We start from the raw sequence: 24,077 nt of genomic DNA, 5'->3' as shown, positions 1-24,077 counted from the left end.
TATCTCATAAGAAATTTCGTTATGTTAAATATAATTAATTAGGATACAATATTGAATTATTTTCTTAATTTATCCACATGGATTAAGAATTGAATATAATTCAATAGTTATATCATTAAGTTGTATGAATCTAATTGAATTAAAAATTCAGTCCACAGACAATTTTTATGTCAGTGATTCATATGTAGATCATGATTTACATGGGTAAAACATGATATATGGTTTTTTGCTTCATTTAATAACATTAGCATGTATTTATTAATTTTGCAGCGTATTGCTATTACTCTGATATTAATTTCTTGAAAATGACTTGATTAGAGGGAGCGATCAAATTCAGAATATTGATCATTATGATGCTCATTCATCCACACAAGTTATATGTATTGATTGCTATTCACAACATCCTCCATTTAAAAAGTGTGTTGTGAAACCAATCATATAAATTCCATAAAAATTTGGTTCAATTGCCATTTTTTTTAGATGAGTCTTAAAACAAATAAAGTCTCATTAGGCGATATCGAACACCATAAAGAGTCTTCTCTATTGATGGTGAATATTTAATATTTCAAGATTAAGAAAACGATATGGAATGAAACATGTCTCACATTAGTGATATTTCAGGTTTTACAATGTTATCTCTTCATTAAGTTCTGTTGAGAATATTGTGGGCCATTATGAAAACCAGAAGGTTAGTGGGAGCTTAATTATTATCTGATTAATATAAGTATTTGACCACTAAAAAGCTGCAAAATGCTTTGGGATACCTTTATGGTATTAAAGTTTTACATGCTTATGTGAGACGAATTGACAATTTGGAAAGTGATTTGCTACTTCCACTATTGAGTCAAAATTAGTCATTGAAACACTATTGTGTGGTGTATTTTAAGGAGTTTCATTATAGGCTTAGAATTATGGATTCTATGTCTAAGCCATTAAGATTATATTACTGCAATTCAGTTATGGTCTTTGTGACTAAAGCGGTGGTCGAATTAAGTATATCGACATAATGTATTTTAAACCGTTGGAGAACGTGTTAATAAAGTGGCCATTGAACACGTTAGCATTGAATTGATGATCTTTTAACCTAAAGACATGCAAATTTCAGATGTTAAAGGATCATATAGTAACTACTGATGGATTTGATTCCATAATAAATTTATGTTATATACATTTGGTTTTGATAATGAAACACATTCAGTTATGATATTTCTCATATTCAGTTATAAACATATTCAGATATCTTGAGAAAAATATCAATAAAGTTGGACCTCGAATAAACATTGGGTTTATTCATTAAGTTACAGATTTGAGAGACATAATGTATAGTAATACATGGAAGATAATATTCGTTTTAAGATAACCTATCGCCATGATTCATGTATTTTGTTTTCTTATATGGTAAATGAGATATATGTGTCAAGTGGGAGAATGTAAGAAATATGACACATATTAAAAGAGGCGTGGCGTGTAGGAATTGGCGACGGCCAATAAATCTACCATTTTTGACGAACAGCACATGCAGCCTCAAATTTTAAAAATTTGAGACGTGCACATATCTCCTCTTTGACAATTAAGCTCTCACAATAAACTCGTTGATGGTATGATTTGCCTATAAATACCGAAGGCATTGAGGTCCCTAAGTACACAATCTCATACAGAATAATACACCATCTACAGAGATATTGGAGTGTTTAGAAGGCTTCAATCGGAGGAAAATCAGAAAAATAAAAATGATTCAATGGCTGGAGGTAACGCTCGATTTAGCTTCCGCATTTTTGTTTATCATGTTTATATACGTGCAGAAACATGATTTTTAGAGAAAATCTCTAACATTGGATTCTTGTACACCAACCGGGTGAGGACCTTCTCCAGTCCTAGACCAGACACTAATGGGTCTGTGGTGGGGGCTGGAATGGCTCGAACATCGCTGGGGTCGAAGGAGCAAACAACCGAACCATGTTGGGTAGAGTAGTCTTGGAAAAAACTTAACACGTTTTCTTGATTCCTAGTGGTTACAGGCGTGTATGGGGTCGGTGGCTTGGTTTTGATAGATGTCTTAAGTTCTGATCGAGGTCCTTAGTAGGTTGGGTCAAGGCTGGGGAAGTCGGTTCAGCGTGAGGTGTGAGTTTTGGGGAGTGAATGCACATGTGTTGGTGTATTGTGATAGGACCGTAAGATGCTGTCAAGTTCTGAATATTTCATCCGTGAATTAGCAGCTTAATGACATTTATTTAAGGCCCCTTAATCGTTTTTAAGATGTGGTAAAAGTTGGAAAAAAATTTGGGTAAAGTTTCGAGTCGCTTCGGGTTAAAAACGGGACCCTAGTCCAAGTTTTAAAACCAGTCGGTTAAGTTTGAGTTTGGGCTCGGGTTTACATCTAGAAATACTTTTAAAAAAATGTTTTGGGACATTTTAATGAGTTTGGTAAGCTTCGGGTTAATTTTAGAGGTCCAAGATTGAAACGATAATATTTGGGTTTCCAGGGGCAAAATGGTCATTTTGCACCCAGGGTGAGATTTGGTCCTGGCAGCGCCCTGAGCACAAATCATGATATTTTAAATTGTTCATGCATCACGTTTACGATTTTTACGCTATTATAATAATTATGGTGCATGCTTTGTTTAAAGGAATTAAGAGAGAAAAAGCGAGAAAGTGAAGAGCACTCCGTCTCCGCCGTGCCGCGTCGTTATTTCGTTTGTTTTCTGTCAAAACAAACCAAGGCATGTTTATATCTTCTTTCACTTTTCAATCAAGCCATATAGGTATTTTTAAATATCGCAAGTACATAATTTTAATGGAAGAAGATCGAAATTGTTCATATTTAATTATGTTGGTTAATTATATTACGTGCAAAATATTCATTTTGAGATTTATGCGATATTGCTTGTGGTCACTTTACTATCGTGATTAAATCCGGTCTTCAGTTACCGGTCCGGTCGTCATTTACCGGTTATGAGAGCATTACTAAGTCCTGTCGCCAATTACAGGCCTTGTCGCCAGTTACCGGTCAGTTCAGTTGTTTCATCCAGTACTGTGGAAGTGGTCTGATCAGTCATACATTGCTAAGTCTTGTCGCCAGTTACACGCCAGGTCGCCAGTTACCGGTCAGTTCAGTTCAGGGGACCACATGCGTAGACCATAATCTCACCAGAAAATTATTACAGGCTATTTCAGTACAGGGCTCCAAGGAGCAAACATTTTCTCTTTGATTTTCAGTTCAGTTATGCACGTATTATAATTGTTCATGACAAGTTATTTTCACATTATCATGACATGATACTTTTATCCCATGCAAATTTTACTATATTATTTACTCGTTATTTACGATATATACATGCTGAGTCTTTAGGCTCACTAAACTTGATTGTTGTAGGTACTGTTGATGTCAGGATCGAGGGCGGGGACTAGTGAGCCAGCTCGAGTCGGCAATAGTGGGACCCGAGGACCTCATTGTTTTTCAGCATTTATTATTTTATGATCAAACATTTTTCACGTTGCTGGATTATTTTAAATTATTATTTTTACAAACAAACATTTACTTCCGCTGCCATTTCGAACATAAAACTTTATTTATCAGTTTATTTTATGAACGAGATATTTTAATTATTTTAAAAGGAAAAATTTTAATTTTTCCGCAAATTTTCAAACATTAATTTTCGGGCCGTCATAGCTGGTATCAGAGCCAGGTTTCTGTAAAGGGTTGTACTACTACTGACCACGAGAAGCTCATGAAGTCACGTCTTCGGTCTGTAAGTTTTACATTTGTGCATTTTATTCAAAGCATGACTTATTTGACAGCATGTTTCCATGAATTATTTTATGTCCAGATTTATTTTATTGTTCATTATTTTAAATTTAAATAAATTATGGAATTATGCATGTTGGTTACGTATGGGTTATGTATGGAACAGTATGCCTCCTAGACGCCTTGTTTAGCGCGTGAGGGATGATGAGCGTCGTCATGAGGACGTTGAGCATCAGAGGTAGGAGGGAAATGCACCTCCACCCCCACCGGACATAAATAAGAATTTTGTTATTGGGCATTAGGAGAGGTCGTAAATGATTTGACTATATTAAATTTTAGGTCAGTAGTACTGATGTCCTCCTTATGGGTTATAAGTTAATCTTGAAAATTATGAATGCTTTTGAGACTTGTAGAATTTCTAAGAAATTATTAATGGTTCTTGGTTGCTAGTCGAGTAAATTTTTTAGGATTTCATATAAGCAATAGCGATTCGAAGAATACGACAATCTTAAGGATTATAAATGTACAATTTGAGGATTTTAAGTATCTATGGAAATGTAAGATTAATTATGAGAATTTATTTAGGATGCATGCTCTACATAGTTGGATTTAAGGATTGAATTGCAGGAATTGAGAATCTTAAGGACCTAATTATGATAACCAATGATTTGAGGACCTAGGTTAAAAAATAAAATTCTAAGGGACTATTTTCGAATTTACCAAATTTTGGGATTAAATTTTGAGTTCGAGAATCTAAAAGTTTAATGAGGTAAAGATGGAAAATTTTATGGGGACAATGATGCAAATTTCGAAGAGTTGTAGGGCTATAATGTAAATTTGGAGAATTGTAAGGGCCAGATTGAAAGTTTCAAAATTTTAAGGATGTAATTGCGAGCTTTTGGAAAGCACTTGGGATTTTAAGTATTTATAGAAATGTAAGACGTGTTATGGGAATTAATTTTGGGTTTAATAAACTTAAGACTATTGAACCTTATGATACGAAAAATCTATAAAATGAAATTAGAAATACTGAGGACTCATGAGTAATTATGGAATTTTCGAGATTTAGGGAAAAAAAATGATGATATTCGAGGAAAGTAAGAATTAATTTTACATTTTTAAGAAATTTGAGAGCTTATTTAGTAGTAAGTGAGAATTGAACGGTTTAAGTGGTAGGAATTTTCGGTTATTTAGGCTCGAAGGAAATATAGAATATTTAGATATTTGGATGATAATGTATAATGAATGGTAACCAAGGACATTGTAAGATGGATCAATCTTAGGCGTGAAAATTTAAGCGTTAGTGAAATCATGTTGTGGCAAATTAAGGATCTAAAGTGATGACGATTTAAGGTAAATTTAATCGGCTAGTTAAGTTATAAGGATAAACATGGAGTTAGTAAATTTTTTTGGGAACATAAGTTTGATAAGTTTTAGTCATGATATTAACAGTTAAGATTATACCTTGTGAGAATTTAAAATTTTTAAGAAAGTTGGGTACGATGATGGTTAGTTTAATTGGTAGACGTACGTAAGAGGTGAGGTAGACACCTTGTCTTGAGAAATTTTGGAAGTCATTAACAAACTTGGGACTAAACGGATATGCGTATTGGAATTATTTTATTCAAAGCTATTTGGATTAAGTAAGTTTGAATTTCAAATTTATGGGATATTTGTTCATACGGAAATTTTGAGTGAAATAAAAATAAAAGGGAATTAGTTGTGTTCAATATAAGTTATCAATTGATGAATATTAAGATTTCTACCAAGTAAGAAATCTAAAAGCTTGATATGGGGATTCTAGAATTCTATGGGTTATAAGTGAAATTGATTTAGTAAAGTTAGTCTAATGCTACCATGGGCTAACCTATTAAGTTTATATGCTAGAATTAAGTAAGAATTAAGGACACGTAAGAATGCGATATTCGTTCCAATGAGGAAAGTTCAAGGGTCTTAGGCCTCAACTATATTGTAATTAGGATTTGAAGGACTTTAAAATATAGGTAAGAGATTGATATGATATATTTTGGGTTTTATGGATTAACGTTACTCGAGGATTAAGATTTGCAACTATTTTATATTTGAGATGTACTTGTAAATAATTAAGTTACGTAAGTTTGGTGTCGTAAGATAAAGATTTGATTCAAAGATCTTAGGCTAATATTATTATGAATTGAGATAAGGTTAAATTTTTAAGTGTATTACCAATGATAGAAGTCGATCAGTAAAGTTTGGTACTAAGATTTCTTAAGTTGAACAGCATAAAGGACAATGTAATAGGTTGATAAACAATACGAGTATAGTATAAGAAAAGTAATGTGCATTAAATTTGAACAACCATCTCTAGTATGAGAAATTGCGGGATAAGTCAGAATTCGGGGCTATAGTTTAATAGAACTAAGTCACCATAAGTTGTTTTAAGTTGCGATTCACAAACGAGGATTTTGGTAGACAAATTTATTTAGGATTGAGGAGACGTAAGGATAGCTTAATACTTATTTTATCAGAGTAGCGCAACAGAAGCGTGGATTATTGGGATACTAGAATTAAGAGTCTAAACTTTTGTTTATCAAGGATGAGTGAATTTCAGGGACGAAATTCAATTTAAGGGGGGAAGGATTGTAGAACCCGTAAATTAGACTACGTATAAGTCATGCATAATTCTAGTATTTAAAATTAAAATGATTTTTATTGTATGAATATTTAAATTCTTTTCTTTAAATTTATTTATTTTACGCAGTAGTTTAATTGTTATCTTTTCAGTTAAATAAGTGAGTCCGGACTGGAGATGGAGTATTGAGATAAGTTAATAAAGACTCATTTAAGAAGTGGTAATTTAGCATGTTAGTAAATATAATTTAAAAAGTTGGCATGCATGCAAGTTATTAAACTTCTTTGGTATTTTATTTAATTATTTTTAAAGTATTAAATGCATGTTTATTTCATTAATTTATGTTTAATTATTTTTATGTATTTTAGGCATAATTCATGCATGATAAGATTTAATTCATGCATTAGAATTTCTAGATGCATTTCACGTTCAAACGAGGATCGAAGACCGAAGAATTTTCAAGAAAATTATTTTATTATACGATTTATTTTTATAAATTAACTTAAAGCATTTTAAGTGTATTTTTCGAAAATGGAAATTTTTGGGTATTTTTACCCGCAGGATTTTAATTTTTAGCGGTACGCGAATTTTATCAAATCAGAGGACTTTTTGAGAGTTCGGATAATATTTTCCAGAACTTGCCGACCCGAAATATTTTTCAGGGATGTGTTTGGACTTAATGAGCTTATTTTTAAGCTTAATGGATCCTAAATTCATTTTATCCCCATTTAAACCCAACTCTTGGCCTATTAGCATTTTCCTAACTATTTAATTAGCACCCTAAGCTAACCTTAACCTAATCCTCGTATCAGCCGACACGACCCCTCCTCTCTCATTTCTCTCGGTTTCCTCAAGAAAATCAGCAGCAACCTCTCGGCCATAGCTCATTCTTGCATCAAAGTTCCCCCGGCGTTCCCCGCTTCGAGTTTTCTTGCGTTTATTGCATCAAGGCACGCTATGTAACATATTTTCTGCATCATTCACGTAATATATGTATGATGTGTATGTATTATGCATGAAATATTTCGATCCAGTTCATGGCATGAAGAGTTCTCGGTTTGTGCATGTATTCTTGCATTTTCTTTCATGCTTGCTACTCACGTTTCGGTTTTGTGGTGCAAGGGGCTGCTGAGTTGGATTTTCAAGAGCAGGTAACAATCGGGTGTCATAGCTGTGTTGGATCTCGGTTTTCTACGCGCCAAAACGCCGCAGAAGTTTAAAATTTTTATTTTATTTTGACAATCAAAATATGATTTGCTTTGGGCGCTCGTATGGTTTTTCATAGGGCGTTAGAGTTTATACCTTTGGTGAATAAATCACGTGGCTCCAACTACACCGGTATTAGCGGACGTAGCTCTTGTTGTAAATCCCTACAAACTTTCTTCGATCTCCTAATCCGGTCCACGACTGGAATATTTGTTCCTTTTCTAAATTGCACTAGAAATTTAGAAAAACTTTTGCATAGAGATGGAACACGAAGAAGAAATTGACTCAACACAATAAGCCGAATTTTTCTTGTGTTTTTGAGAAGAGATTTTTGGGATCCCTTTTGAATAGCCGAAACTTTTCTATGAAATCTTGGGAGAGAGGGTATCGAAATTCCATACAAATTAGAATAAAGAAATCTTAATCTTTCTTTAAATATGATTTTCTTAATTAATATCATTAATTAAGTAAATTAAATATTTGGAGTTATTATTGATGCAACTCTCGTGAATCACAATTGCATAATGGAGGCTAGGTCAATTTTTTTCTTAAAAAAACAATAGCCTTGACCTAAATCTATAGTTAACATTAATGGGCTAATTAATTAATTGGGCTAGTCCAACTAGTTTAATTAATTAATCAAAGTCCAATAATAACTTTAATTATTTAATATGTTGGACTTGTACTCCTACAAGCCCATTAAACATACTTCTCGCTATATTTAATTTAATATTTAATAAACTCAACTTTTGAGTTTAACAAATTAAATATATTATAAATTCAACATTTGAATTTAATATTACAAATTCAACTCCTTGAATTTACCACCTCCAAAATTTGATATTTAATAAACTCAACTTTTGAGTTTAATATATTAAATCCTCAAATTTTATAAATTCAACTCCTTGAATTTATTCTCTCCAAATTTCATAAATTCAATTCCTTGAAGTTATTCTCTCCAAATTTCATAAATTCAACTTCTTGAATTTACTATCTTATAAATTCAACTCCTTGAATTTATTTTCTCAAAATTTAATTATCATAAATTCAACTCCTTAAATTTACTATAATAATATATAAATTCAACTACTTGAATTTATTCTCTCTACGGGAACAAACGATCAAGTGCTTGTGTGACCCTCAATGGTTCAGGGATACAGCTAGCCGTGGTTTCACAACTCCTTGTGATTCAGGACATAATCCTTTATTCGGGCTTACCCTAATTAGCCCCATTCTTTTCATCAACACCTTGATTAAGAATGTCAGAACTCATTTCTGATTGCACCCATCGGATCATGGTAAGAGCGTCTAGTAGCATCGCCCCATGATCCCCTAGGTATCACTGATAGTGCCTGCAAGAACCAGTCGATTATGATTAACGTACAGTACGGTCCCTTCATCTCATATATCCCTATCGAATCTGCAACCATTGGTTCATCGAGGGTCGCATATTAATTCGATAACTATGTGATAACTATAATAGTGGCATCGCGTGTACTATTTGGAGAACTCCTTCTCCAACGTACATCTCGTACTCTGGCCAGAGATTCAATGCACTATTATTTCATTAGATCATATAGGATATCCACACCCGTAGGTGAGCGGTGAATCCCCGACTACAATGCACTGGCTCCTATATGTGTCGCAACTATACCCAACCTCGCCACCTGATGACTCTCCTGGAGCCGGTAAACGAGTCAAAGCACAGGCCTAGCATATAGAGCCTCAGTGTTGTCCCGGGTCGTAAGGACTAATGGTGTACAATCATAACCACGGACTTATCCTCTCGATGAATGATAACCACTTGGAAAGTCCGAGGGAGGGTGTTCGGTATAATCATCATATGACTACCCATCTGCATGTTTGGACATCTCCATGCCCTTACCAAGAAACGCAGTACACAACATCACAGATGCTAGTCTCGAACTCAAGCGACATTTATCCATGTTTTAGGCGGCTGAATCGACTAGGAACGAATTTAGAATATGCAGTGCTTACAAATGAGTTTCAACATCGAATTACGATTCATTTGTATTAAAGCATAATCAAGGACTTTATCTATGCTGATTTCATGGGTATACAGTTAAAGTATAACAAGACCATAAAAAGTTAAATTATATTAAAATAAAGATTGTTTATTTCACTTGAGTCAATAAATTCCCTAGCCAACCGTTGGCTTGCAGGGCATCTACTCTAACAATCTCCCACTTGCCCTAGAGCCAACTACCCTTAATCCCATTGCTTCGCGATGCTTTTAAAACAATGGTCCTGGCAAGGGCTTTGTAAGTGGATCAGCAACATTATCTGCAGAGGGGACTCTTTCAACTGATATGTCTCCTCTTTCCACCATCTCCCGTATGATGTGGAACTTCCTCAGCACATGTTTGGATCGCTGATGAGACCTTGGTTCCATTGCTTGCGCAATGGTACCAGTGTTGTCCGAGTACAACGGGACTTGATCAACTCCATTAGGAATAACGCCCAACTCTTGGACAAAATTCCTCATCCAAACTACCTCTTTGGCTGCATCAGATGCAACAATGTATTCAGCTTCAGTGGTGGAATCCGCAACAGTGTCTTGCTTGGAACCTTTCCAAGAGACAGCCGCACCATATAGCATGAATACAAAATCAGAGGTCGATTTCGAATCATCTACGACACATTGGAAGCTAGAATCCGTGTAGCCTTCCCATTTCAATTCTCCACCCCCATAGACCATGAACAAGTTCTTAGTCCTTCTCAAGTACTTAAGAATATCTTTCACGGCCTTCCAATACATTGGACCAGGGTTTGCCTAATATCTGCTTTTAACACTCAGAGCGTAAGCAACATCAGGACGTGTCTATATCACACATACATGATACTACCAATGGCTGACGCATATGGAAAACGTGTCATCATCTCTATCTCTTCATCAGTTTTGGAACACAAAGATTTAGATAGAGTAATACCATGACACATTGGTAAGTATCCTCTCTTGGACTCTTCCATAGAGAATCGTTTTATAATGGTATCGATATAGGTGGCTTGGGTGAGTTCGAACATCCTCTTTGATCTATCTCTATAGATTTGTATTCCCAATACGTAGGATGCTTCACCCATGTCTTTCATGGAGAATTTACAGGCCAACCATACTTTAGTTGATTGCAATAATCCCACATCATTCCAAATGAGCATGATATCATCAACATAAAATACTAGGAATGTCACTACACTCCCACTAACCTTCTTGTACACGCACGGTTTCTCAGGATTCTTAGCAAAACCAAACTCTTTGATAGTGCTATCAAATTTGAGGTTCCAACTCCTTGACTCCTGCTTGAGACCATATATTGATCTTTGAAGTTTGCATACCTTATGCTCACTTCCTACTGATGTGTATCCCTCAGGTTGAGACATATAAATTTCTTCTTTCATGTCTCCATTGAGGAATGCAGTCTTTACATCCATTTACCATATCTCATAGTCATACCATGCTTTTATGGCTAGTAGTATTCTAATGGACTTAAACATAGCAACTGGTGAAAAAAGTTTCCTCATAGTCAACTCTTTGTCTTTGAGTATAACCTTTTGCAACCATCTTGCTTTGAAGGTCACTACCTTCCCATCCGCCCCAAGCTTTCTTTTGAAGATCCATTTGCAACCTATGGGAACAATTCCCTCAGGTGGATCCACTAATGTCCAGACTTGGTTTGAATACATAGAGTCCATTTCTGACTGCATGGCTTCAAGCCATTTGATTGAATGAGTATCAGATATTGCTTCTTTGAAATTCATTGGATCACATCCAACACAAGGCTCATCATGGCCTTGTTCATGAAGAAGTGTATATCTGGTAGGTGGTCTCATAACCCTATCAAACCTTCTAGGAGCTTGTACTTCAACTACTGGTTCTAGGGGATTAGGTTCAACTTCTAAAGTTGAGGGAGTATCTTGAATTTCTTCAAGTTCTATCATATTGCCTTTTCTATCTAATAGAAACTCCCTTTCCAAAAAGGTGGCATTTCTTGAAACAAACACTTTTGCTTCACTAGGATGATAGAAATAATATCCAACAGAATTCTTTGGATATCCTACAAAGTAGCACAAAGTAGATCTACTATCCAATTTGTCTCCCACTGTCTGCTTCACATAAGCAGGACATCCCCATATTCTCATGTAAGAATACTTGGGAGGTTTCCCCATCCATATCTCATATGGTGTTTTATCCACTGCTTTAGTTTGGATATTATTCAACAACATTGCCGCAGTTTCAAGCGCAAAGCCCCAAAACGATGTAGGCAATTCAGTGAATCCCATCATGGATCGAACAATGTCCAACAAGGTTCGATTTCGACATTCAGAAACACCATTCAATTGCGGTGTTGCTGGTGGAGTCCACTATGAGAGAATCTCGTTTTCTTTTAGATAACCCAAAAATTCAGCACTTAAGTATTCTCCACCTCGATCAGATCGAAGTGCCTTAATACTTCTTTCTAGCTGATTTTCTACTTCAAATCTGAATTCTTTGAACTTTTCAAACGCTTCAGATTTGTGTTTCATCAAATAAACATACCCAAACCTCGAATGGTCATCAGTAAAGGTAATGAAGTAGGATTGCCCATATTCTGTGCTAACACTTAGCAGGCCACAAATGTCTGTGTGGATCAAATCCGGCAGACCATGTGCACGTTCCACGTTTCCATTGAATGGAGTCTTGGTCCATTTTCCTTTTAGACAGGACTTACAAGTAGGTAGAGAATTTACGTCTGACAAGTCAAACATGCCTTCTCCCACTAGTTTGTGCATCCTTCTTTGGGAAATGTGAAATAGTCTAGCGTGCCATATTTGTGTGGGATTTGGATCATCTAACTTTCTTTTGTTTGTTGTTGAAATAATGTTTACTTGGACATTCACTTATCATTTCCAGAACATTTCTGGCACATATAATTTCTTATGTCCGGACTTCTTGCAGCGAAATAAATATGTTCTAACTTATCGGGCTTTGTAGGCCTTTTAAGTGTCTTTCAGAGTTTGCCTCTTATTTGGATTGTTTTTCTTGTGAGGGGCGGAACATTTCTTTCCCTTACCTTGTGGGCTATTTTTCGTCTGACGAGAGGCCCATTAGAAAAACAACAATTCCCTGTTTTATGGTGATCTCATAAGTTATAAGCGTATTGACTAGCTCTTCAAGGCTATCATCTATCTTATTCAAATTGAAGTTCACCATAACCGCGTCGAATGAGGAAGAGAAATACAAAAATTGATGTCATCAATCAACTCGTTAGGAATCACATATTCCAGGCTCACCACATTCTTAGCAAGCCCAGTCATACGTACACCACGCTCATGGGCCAAAGCTCTGTCTTGCATGTGTGTAGTCACGAGTTCCTTGAAAGTGGTGTGCATAGTTTCATGCACCATGCAACTCTTGCACGTGCATTCGAATGTTAGCAGCATTCAAAATTTCCTCAAACTATCCCTACAGTTCATTTGACGTAAAAGCGAGCATGTTACACTTTAGCTTGCATACTATGGTCCTACCATCTTGCATGCTTTGTCGGTTCAACAGGACTGACATTAGTGTGTATGCCATTTTCTCTCATTTCAGAACAATTTTCCCAACCAGTCTTGAAAATTAGATTCGGTTAGCTTGTTAATAACAAAATTGGATTATGTGGCGAAATCGAAAAATATACTGATATGGAAACAGAATAATTGTTGTTGATTATTTTAAAATAATTTTAAGATATAAATATGGATTTTATTTTATAAATCTCTCTCCCACTATTTTGACATTTCCATCACCCTCTGATGAAAAAGGGAAATCGTATTTCCTTAGTGGGCACGTAGAGTCCAATTAGCCAATTATAATCCCGAATAATATCAGCCAATTATAATTTCTAAAAAGTAGAGTCCAATTGCATCCCTATGCAACCTCCACGTGTTTTGCCTCACGTTTAATAAGGACCCAATAATATGACGTCGTTTATTTTCGCGTGTCAAACCAACCCATCAATATTGAATTGTAGTAGACGGTCGCCATGAGTTCCCCCAATAATATGAGCCGAAGTCATGGGAGTTCCACTCAATTCACATCATATGTCCGGTGGAAGTCACAGCTTTCCGGCGTACAGGCCTCCCCAATAATATGAGCCAGACACTGTCCGCGGGTAGCGATCAACATGCAACCACGGTTGATGGAAGGCAAGGAAAAATTAAACTCCTTTAATTTTTACTTTTTCAGTTTGATATAAATTTTGAATCTTATTCAAAATGAGGGATTTTAATTTTAAAGTCGTCTCATCATTTTAATTTAAAAATCGCGTGCCACGAGTTTGAATGTTTTCCGGATTCATGCAACTATATTATATAATAATATACATACATGCATACTACTATATATCGCATATATATCATAATATGACATTCAACAATAAATAAGGATGATCGATTGCCAACACTATTAGATCCATGTGAGCCATACATGCATCCAGGTCCAAACCTAGGTGAATGCAGGGATGCAAATGCAACTATTACAAGAGCCTCCAATATTTTACATGTCTTCATCTTGATCATCGGGCCCACCATCTTCCAGTCTTGATCTCCCACTATTTCTAATAATTACATTTAAATAGTCATGGCACATAAGGGATACATCCCATTGGGTGGGAACGAGCCATAAACCAGGCCCACTTTAATAATATCAAATATTAATAAAAAACCGAATAAAACAGTAAAATATCCTAACATACACCTAACACATTGGTCAAAGCTCTCGATCATCCTTCATGCATTTAATATCAAGTATTAACATCAATTTAATTAAACAATTAAATTAATTGATAAATCATATATCTAATAATTTTATCACTAACCACCACAACTATTAAAAGATTTAATAAATTAAATAAACTTCTTTATTTAATTTCCAATTAAATCAATAATAATTGATTTATTGTAAAAACTCATTTTTACTATAAATAATTAAAATCATATTTTAATTATTTATTTTATAAGAAAATTATAATTTTTTTCAAAAATAAATTTCCAAAATAAAAATTGAACAAATTTTCAAAAATATCAATTTTACCCAAAAATTTGAAAAATCAGAAAATTGCACCCTAGTCCCAAACAATTCAAGTCCATCATCCAGAACGGTTCCCGAGACATTCCCGGGCAGCCGCAAGGACCCTGTGCGCGCAGGCGCTCGGCGCGCGCGCATCGCGCGCTGCGCGGCGGCACGTCGTACGCGCTGCGCGGCGGCAGCGTGCGGACGTTCCGGGCACAGTGCACTGCCCGGAACAGTTCCGGGCAGTCCCCAAATTTTTTTTTTTTTTTATTTAATTTCTGGAAAAATAAACTTTTTAATGGTGCATCGATTTTCTGAAAAATTTTCTTGTGTGGTTAGAAATAAATTATTCAATATTATTTAAAAACCATACGATTTAGAAAACCTGGCTCTGATACCACTGTTGGATCTCGGTTTTCTACGCGCCCAAACGCAGCGGAAGTTTAAAATTTTTATTTTATTTTGACAATCAAAATATGATTTGCTTTGGGCGCTCGTATGGTTTTTCATAGGGCGTTAGAGTTTATACCTTTGGTGAATAAATCACGTGGCTCCAACTACACCGGTATTAGCGGACGTAGCTCTTGTTGTAAATCCCTACGAACTTTCTTCGATCTCCTAATCCGGTCCACGACTGGAATATTTGTTCCTTTTCTAAATTGCACTAGAAATTTAGAAAAACTTTTGCGTAGAGATGGAACACGAAGAAGAAATTGACTCAATACAATAAGCCGAATTTTTCTTGTGTTTTTGAGAAGAGATTTTTGGGATCCCTTTTGAATAGCCGAAACTTTTCTATGAAATCTTGGGAGAGAGGGTCTCGAAATTCCATACAAATTAGAATAAAGAAATCTTAATCTTTCTTTAAATATGATTTTCTTAATTAATATCATTAATTAAGTAAATTAAATATTTGGAGGAATTATTGATGCAACTCTCGTGAATAACAATTGCATAATGGAGGCTAGGTCAATTTTTTTCTTAAAAAAACAATAGCCTTGACCTAAATCTATAGTTAACATTAATGGGCTAATTAATTAATTGGGCTAGTCCAATTAGTTTAATTAATTAATCAAAGTCCATTAATAACTTTAATTATTTAATATGTTGGACTTGTACTCCTACAAACCCATTAAACATACTTCTCACTATATTTAATTTAATATTTAATAAACTCAACTTTTGAGTTTAACAAATTAAATATATTATAAATTCAACATTTGAATTTAATATTACAAATTCAACTCCTTGAATTTACCACCTCCAAAATTTGATATTTAATAAACTCAACTTTTGAGTTTAATATATTAAATCCTCAAATTTTATAAATTCAACTCCTTGAATTTATTCTCTCTAAATTTCATAAATCCAATTCCTTGAAGTTATTCTCTCCAAATTTCATAAATTCAACTTCTTGAATTTACTATCTTATAAATTCAACTCCTTGAATTTATTTTCTCAAAATTTAATTATCATAAATGCACTGGCTCCTATATGTGTCGCGACTATACCCAACCTCGCCACCTGATGACTCTTCTGGAGCCGGTAAACGAGTCAAAGCACAGCCCTAGCATATAGAGCCTCAGTGTTGTCCCGGGTCGTAAGGACTAATGGTGTACAATCATTACCACGGACTTATCCTCTCGATGAATGATAACCACTTGGAAAGTCCGAGGGAGGGTGTTCGGTATAATCATCATATGACTACCCATCTGCATGTTTGGACATCTCCATGCCCTTACCAAGAAACGCAGTACACAACATCACAGATGCTAGTCTCGAACTCAAGCGACATTTATCCATGTTTTAGGCGGCTGAATCGACTAGGAACGAATTTAGAATATGCAGTGCTTACAAATGAGTTTCAACATCGAATTACGATTCATTTATTAAAGCATAATCAAGGACTTTATCTATGCTGATTTCATGGGTATACAGATAAAGTATAACAAGACCATAAAAAGTTAAATTATATTAAAATAAAGATTGTTTATTTCACTTGAGTCAATAAATTCCCTAGCCAACCCTTGGCTTGCAGGGCATCTACTCTAACAAGCTGTAGGTGCAGGAGTGGGAATTTGATGGAGTTTGGTTCAAAGCCGTGATGGCTATGCGGATCGAGACTTGGGATAGTGGGTGGTTCCTTGGATTCTTGTACCCCAGCCGGGTGAGGACCTTCTCCAGTCCTATACCAGACCCTGATGGGTCTGTGGTGGGGGCTGGAATGGCTCGAACATCGCTGGGGTCGAAGGAGCAAACAACCGAACCATGTTGAGTAGAGTAGTCTCGGTAGAGAGCTTAACACGTTTTCTTGATTCCTAGTGGTTACAGGCGTGTATGGGGGCGGTGGCTTGGTTTTGATAGATGTCTTAAGTTCTGATCGAGGTCCTTAGTAGGTTGGCTCAAGGCTGGGAAGTCGGTTTAGCGTGAGGTGTGAGTTTTGGGGAGTGAATGCACATGTGTTGGTGTATTGTGATAGGATCGTAAGATGCTGTCAAGTTCTGAATATTTCATCCGTGAATTAGCAGCTTAATGACATTTATTTAAGGCCCCTTAATCGTTTTTAAGATGTGGTAAAAGTTGGAAAAAAATTTGGGTAAAGTTTCGAGTCGCTTCGGGTTAAAAACGGGGCTTTTTTTAAAAAATATTGTAAATTAAAATAATAATTATAAAAATATGGCAAAATGAGAGGCTTTGTAAAACTATTGTAATCCGCTGCACACTGCAGGGGATTCATCCCTTTTTTATAAAAAAAAAATTAAAAAACTTAAAAAAAAAAGAAGAAAAGTGAGTGGGTCACGGATTCAAAGAATCCGTGACAGACTGTCTTTGAATCCGTGACCATGTGTACTCCGCGTGTATTCCTCTATAAATAAAAATTTCGGTCCCCTTCAAATTGTATCATTTCCTTCTTTCCTTCCTTCGTCCGAAAATATTTCCGTAATAATTCTCGCATTCATCCGATTCATATGCGCAGAATCTATATTTTCTAATTCGATATTGTATTGATATTATTTGTTGATTTTATCATCCTTTTAATTTGAAGATATTTCAAGAGGTAATGCTTAATTTCGTTGATAATATTATAATTATATATTAAGAATTAATATTTTTTGTGTATTTTTTTTATAATACTTGTCATTATTTCAGATATTAATATCGTTCGTTGAAATTATTACAAGTTCCGTATAATTACGTCGGAGAAGGTAATTTAATCAATTCTTTTTATATTTTGTTTGTATTTTTTATATTATATTATGTTAATGTAATTATAATTTTGTTCATTAACATTATATTAATAAGTATAATTTAGTTAAATATTATATTTATAATATTAATCATGATATTAAAAAATGTTGGAATATTAAAAAAATAATAAATATGATATTGTGTTTTTGGAAATATTTGAAGTTTAATATTTTTAATATAATTAAATTAATTTAATATAAGAATGAGTTAATATTATTGTACATAATACTAATGAAATTATAAATTATTTTGTTATGTTTTTTTAAAAAATTTATATATGAAATAGTGTTTAGTTACTCTTTAACTTTGGACACTTTAATATAATTTATATAATATTATTAAAAAAAAATTGTTGATGCAAAGTAATATAAGAAATTGATAATTCTAATTAAAATATTTTTATCCAACTATATATTTTGAAATAAGTTACTTAAAAGTTTAATATAAGTAACTTATATTAATTTTTGTTGTCATATATTAATTTTTTTTCACTCCGTTGTATTTTTTGTTAGGTATAAAGAATCTGTGATTCTTCTCCCTTTATAATTTGCGTCGATCGTGTAATTATTTGAATTCCTAATTTGACTTGATATTTTTCTGTTGAATCTTAGAATTTTAGAGAATTGCGCCGAGTATCAGTAATTCAGAATTTGATTTCGGAGAATTGTGCTGAGTAACAGAATTTGGGAGAATTGCGCCGAGTCTAAGTCGAATCTATATTTTTTCTTCCTATATTGAATTGTTTTTTTTTATATTGTATCTTATTTTTTTTTTAATTAATTGCAGATATTAAACTCCGGTAGCTCATTTCATTACAAATTCCGTACAACGACATTTGAAAAGGTAATTTCAATAATTTCTTATATTTTAATTGTATTATTTATGTTGTATTAATGTAATTATAATTTTTTTCAGTTGCATTTATTATTTTATATAATTTTGTTATATTTTATATTTTTAATATTAATTATGTTTTATATTTCTCACAGACATGGATACTGTCAGGGCCTTACTTTACGTAGGTGGGTATGTCATTATTGAATATGGTAGGGTTGGATATAGTATTCCCGTGACCAGGCCCATTAAAATCCCTCGCTCTACTACATTTTCCCAATTGGTGAATTATGTGCATCGGAAGCTGGAGATCGACCCATCAAAATTCTGCATCAAATTGTCATCGAAATATTGTTACAGCTCGTTGTCTCGTTACATTGAATAGCATGTCTTTATCACAGATGATGATAGTCTACAATTTATGTTTGAGTTGCCGACACTGGACTGCATGTACTTGTATGTTGATTCATCGCCAGTGTTACAGAACGTAAGTGATTACGATTTTGATGCATTCATGCCTGTAATAACGCAAGGTTTGGGAACAGTAGGTTTGAATGAAGCGGGACCTTCTATGTATCATGTCGATGAACAGTCAGCTCAGACCTACTCTGGGATCGACACTGGTCCTTGGGATCACCATATCACCACTCACACTGAAGAAGACTATGCATGGGGGATGAATAGAACTCGAGAATTGGATTTTTCCTCAGGGGGTTGGGATCATCATATCACGGGTCCATCAGTAGTTGATGTCGCATGGGGTTATAGTAGAACAGGTCAATTGGATGCAAATATTCCCGCCCAAATTACAGAACACATGCCTGAGCATGATGATTTATTCGGGGATAGTTCGCATCATGTCATGAATAGCGATGATGATTTGTATGCTACATCAAGTGACGGAGAAGATGATCATCATGTTGACAATGCAAATGAAGGGACATCGGCGCGTGTGTTAATGTCTGGAGCAACAATGACAGAGAACATTCCTATTGCACCGGAGCAACATTTACGTGAAATTCCTCAATTTTTCAATGAAGTCTATCATGAGCAAATTCCAGATTCATTTGGTAATCCTTCTGCATCACGAACAAACTTTTACAATCATGAAAGGCCAGAGCTCGGTGTAAAAATGGTTTTTAATAGCAAAGGTGAGTTAATAGCGTCTGTGAAGGATTTTTCTGTTCGGGTTTTGAGACGTGAATATATCGTTGTCGAAAGTTCTCCGACAATTTGGAAGGTCAAATCCAAGAACTGGTCCGAAGGTGGCAATTGTGGGTGGGGACTTCGAGCATCATTCAAAAAAAGTTTAGGCTACTTCATGATCACAAAATATGGCGGTGATCACACATGCATGTCTACCCAAGTCGGTATAGATCACCACAACCTTGACGTAAACATGATAGCCAATACACTTTTGGGAATCGTACGTTGTGATCCTGCATACGAAATCAAATATGTGCGAGAAAGTATTAAATAAAAATGTGGTTATGATATATTGTATGCTAAGGCAAGGCAGAGTTTGAAACGCGCGGTGGAGTTAGTCTATGGCATATGAGAAAGCTCTGTAACTTTGCTTCCTAAATATATGGGAGCTTTGTCGAAGTACAATCCAGGAACTGTCGTAGAATGGAAGCATCTTCGACCGTATGACCATCCACATAAAGTTTTGAACTTTGTGTTTTGGGCATTCAGACCATGTATAGATGGTTTCCGACATTGTCGCAACGTAATCAGTGTAGACGGTACCCATATGTACACCAAATATAGGCACAAACTACTCATAGCAGTAACATTGGATGCCAATAACCAGGTTTTTCCGCTAGCATTTGCGCTTGTTGACGAAGAAAATTATGAGTCTTGGCATTGGTTCCTCAGTAATGTTGCACGACATGTTACCAGAGGTTGTAGTGGTGTGTGCCTTATATCTGATAGACATGCGGGTATAACAAGTGCAGTTCAAGATCTCCTGACTTCAAGCCTCCTCTTGGTGTTCATCGTTTCTGTTTGAGGCATGTTTGCTCTAATTTCAACAGCAGGTTCAAAAACATTCATTTAAAAGACTTATGTTGGGAAGCAGGGATACAACACCAAGTTGCAAAATTTAATGCGACAATGGAGGCAATTAAAAAAAATAATGCAGCAGCTTTCACGTATTTGTCAAACATTCCAAAAGAAAAATGGTCATTGGCTCATGACGGTGGATGGCGCCGAGGGATAATGACGACGAATATGTCTGAGTGTATTAATGGTGTGTTGAAAGGGGCGTGTCGTCTTCCAATAACTGCGATAGTTGAGATGAGCTTTCAGCGTTGCGTGCATTATTTCATTGAACGGCGAGCTCGAAGTGATAAGATGCTGGAAAAAAATCAACCATGGACCGACTATGCATACTCTAAATTTGATATGTGGTCAAAAAAGTCAATTGAACATCGAGTTGTAAGATTTGACCAAAGGGATAAAACAGCATCCGTCGCGACAGGAGGAAGACCAGGTCGTCAACATCACGTACAAGCTGTGAACATTTCTACGCGTGATTGCACCTGTGGTAAATTCACAATATTTGGAATACCTTGTTCACATGTTATATGTGCAGCGAAATGGTTTGGTTTGAATCCCGCACAACTTGTACACCGCTCTGGTCTATGCATCTCAACGATATGAAAATTGTCGAAGTTAGTAACAGGTGGCGGAATACCCTGACGCATTCCGAACTGTCGGCTGGTCTATGCATCTCAACGATATGAAAATTAATCAATGCGCATGCCGACCGACATAGATGAATGCTATTTTCATCCAGAATTCTGCCAACCTCCAGAGACGCCATATCATAAACTGTTCATAGAAACTGAAGCAAATAAAATGAAAAAAGATTAGCAATTTCATAATATATAAATAATATTAAAATTGTAAAAAAATTTCAAATTCTAAACAAATAATTTATATATCTACCTGCCTTTTTTCCATCCTGTCAAGCATATCTCTCATTATACGGGCCGAATGATGGGCCGTGTGTGTCCAAGAAAATCCGCGTCCCCACCTGTAATTTAAAAAAGTACACAATATTTTCATTAAAAAAAAGAAGAAATAATAATATTAAATTTTAACTATTTTTTATTAGTACTGTGCGCCGTATGGTGGGAATGGTAGACCCTGCATCACATCCGCAGCCTGCTCTGCTGAAATAGATACTTGTTCAGCTCTATCAGGGCAAAGAAGAATAATCCTAGACCACACCCAAATCTGCAATAACATACAACAAAAATAGTCAAATCTTAAGAAAAAAAAGTACAAAAAACATAATGACCGTATAAATGCACAAATACCTGCAATATCTGAACTGGGCCACACAAATCGCCATTCAAACTCATTGATGTGTCGCACAACTCTCTATAAAGATATGCCAACACAGCAGAACCCCAGCTGTACATATTCACTAATTCTATGTCCTCAAGGAACTGCAAATACATAAGTTTCACAACAGCACCTTCCGAGTCCGGAAACATACATCCACCAATGATCATTAATGCAACACAACGAGAATATTGTGTCACCTCCTCTTCAGTGCTTTCGTCATTAACCATATTTGTAATGCCCGAGAATTTAATTACCGTAATCTGAAATGATTTGGATACGATTACCGTAATCTGAGATTAATCTGAAATGACTTATTGAATTAATCGCGATAATTATAGACGGAACGGATCGGACTAGAACACATGAGAAAGGCGTAAATGTGTGTGCCAAGAAAGAGCCCCGCGCACATGCGCTGTATGGATGGGCGCACATGCGCGGAGCTGGCCGAGGCTTGCGCGCACATGCGCGAGATAATGCGCGCACATGCGCGGCAAGGCCAGAACCAGTGGCGCATATGCGCGAAGATGTTGGCGCATATGCGCGGGAGGGCCAGTAGGGGTGGCGCATATGCGCGGAAATATTGGCGCATATGCGCGAGAAGGAAATTGCTAGTTCGAAGGAACTGGCGCATATGCGCGACTTTGTGCGCGCATATGCGCGAAACGTGCAAGACATGCACCTTGCCACTTGCCTTGCATGCATGAAATGTATATATATATGTATGTAAGAATCGAATTCTCCTCAGATTTCATTCAGAAATCGAGAGGTTAGGGGGAAAGCGTTGTTCTTCATTTTAAAATTTGATTTATGAGCGATTCGTCTATCTGAATTGAAATCCGACTTCGGTACTGTGTTTGTATCAACACAGGCTACAACTGGACGTAATTTTTGTTACGTTTAAACAAGATTTGAGTTTATGATATTGTCAGATTTGAATATGATTCAGATATGGTGTTTCTGCTACCGTAGACATTATAGAATTGAAGTCAGATTAAAGAACAGACTGTTTCTGTAATTGTTATGATTTTTGAAAGATATTGACTGAGATTTTATATCAGAATTGTGTTACTATTCAGAGTATGAATTATGTTGACACAGATTATGAATTCCAGTATTATATTTGTGATGTTCAGATTGACGGGGTTATTCAGATTGTATTGCTATGCCGTCGAAACATCAGTTGATTTAGATTAATCAGATTTCGATATGATTCAGATTGTATTGTGATAGCGATGATATGAATCAGATTATATCTTGTTCAGATATTGATCAGACTATATACTGAGTTGGGTATTGATCAGAACAGATTGTATATTGAGTTATTCACTAATACAGCGTATTCGATATTGTCATTTCAGATTCGAGATGGACAGATTTGAATACAGGACTTCGTCTTCATCAGACGGGGACGACAAAGGTATAATTCATGTGATATTCGGGAAGAAACAACTCAATCGAGATCATCCTTGAGTTGCCCAATAAATCACATACTATATTCTTGTTTATGTTTTATCTAATTATGCTTTATTTACAGATCATGTTGCATTGCATTAAGATGATTATGCTTGTTTACAGATTGTGTATTCATGCATTAAGATAGGAAAGTCTGCGAGATCATCCAGACTTCTAGATGTTCGGCGATATCACAGCTTAGGGGAAGATCACCGCCCCTATTGTAGATGCGGATACAGATCAGGCCGAAGTCTAGGAATAAGACGGACAGCACCTCGATTGGGAGGGTAGGTGACAGACAGTGCCGTCTTATTCACCCCGGGATCCCTAGAGTTATAGATCGAGTCAAGTCTAGACATGATTTGATTAGGACTTCATGCTTATATGGATGTGGCTCCTAGATCATGGGACCCATCGTTGTTGCTTTCAGTTGTACTAGCATGTTTTATGATTTAGATTGGTTATATGCATGTTTATCTGATTTGAACTGCATGCTTAATTTCATAGATTATGAAATATATTGTGCTTATACATGATCGCATGTTTTATGAATTAGTTGTTTATATACATGC

At 35.5% G+C, this 24,077-nt stretch overlaps 2 protein-coding genes across 4 annotated transcripts; both read left to right on the top strand.

The window, feature by feature from the left end:
* The first annotated feature begins 17,506 nt into the window (after positions 1-17,506).
* Positions 17,507-21,323, top strand: LOC140837840 (uncharacterized). Of its 3 annotated transcripts, none has more exons than XM_073203935.1 (6): positions 17,507-17,671; positions 17,764-17,819; positions 18,474-18,563; positions 18,649-18,705; positions 18,852-20,180; positions 20,544-21,323. In XM_073203935.1, exon 5 carries the CDS (start codon positions 19,118-19,120, stop codon positions 20,174-20,176), a length of 1,059 nt encoding a protein of 352 aa, XP_073060036.1. In that variant the 5' UTR covers positions 17,507-17,671; positions 17,764-17,819; positions 18,474-18,563; positions 18,649-18,705; positions 18,852-19,117; the 3' UTR covers positions 20,177-20,180; positions 20,544-21,323. The 3 variants fall into 3 exon arrangements, with proteins under 3 accessions (XP_073060036.1, XP_073060035.1, XP_073060037.1); XM_073203934.1 differs by having other exon boundaries at positions 18,474-18,569; XM_073203936.1 differs by lacking the exon at positions 18,474-18,563.
* On the top strand, positions 20,285-20,707 carry LOC140839094 (uncharacterized). The gene has a single exon (XM_073205728.1). It carries the CDS (start codon positions 20,285-20,287, stop codon positions 20,705-20,707), a length of 423 nt encoding a protein of 140 aa, XP_073061829.1.
* Positions 21,324-24,077: the final 2,754 nt, after the last annotated feature.

Source organism: Primulina eburnea, chromosome 8, assembly GCF_022965805.1.
Source record: "Primulina eburnea isolate SZY01 chromosome 8, ASM2296580v1, whole genome shotgun sequence".
NCBI classification, from domain to species: Eukaryota; Viridiplantae; Streptophyta; class Magnoliopsida; order Lamiales; family Gesneriaceae; genus Primulina; species Primulina eburnea.
The sequence above is the reverse complement of the archived record's forward strand: the minus strand, read 5'-3'. Positions and strand labels throughout refer to the sequence as shown.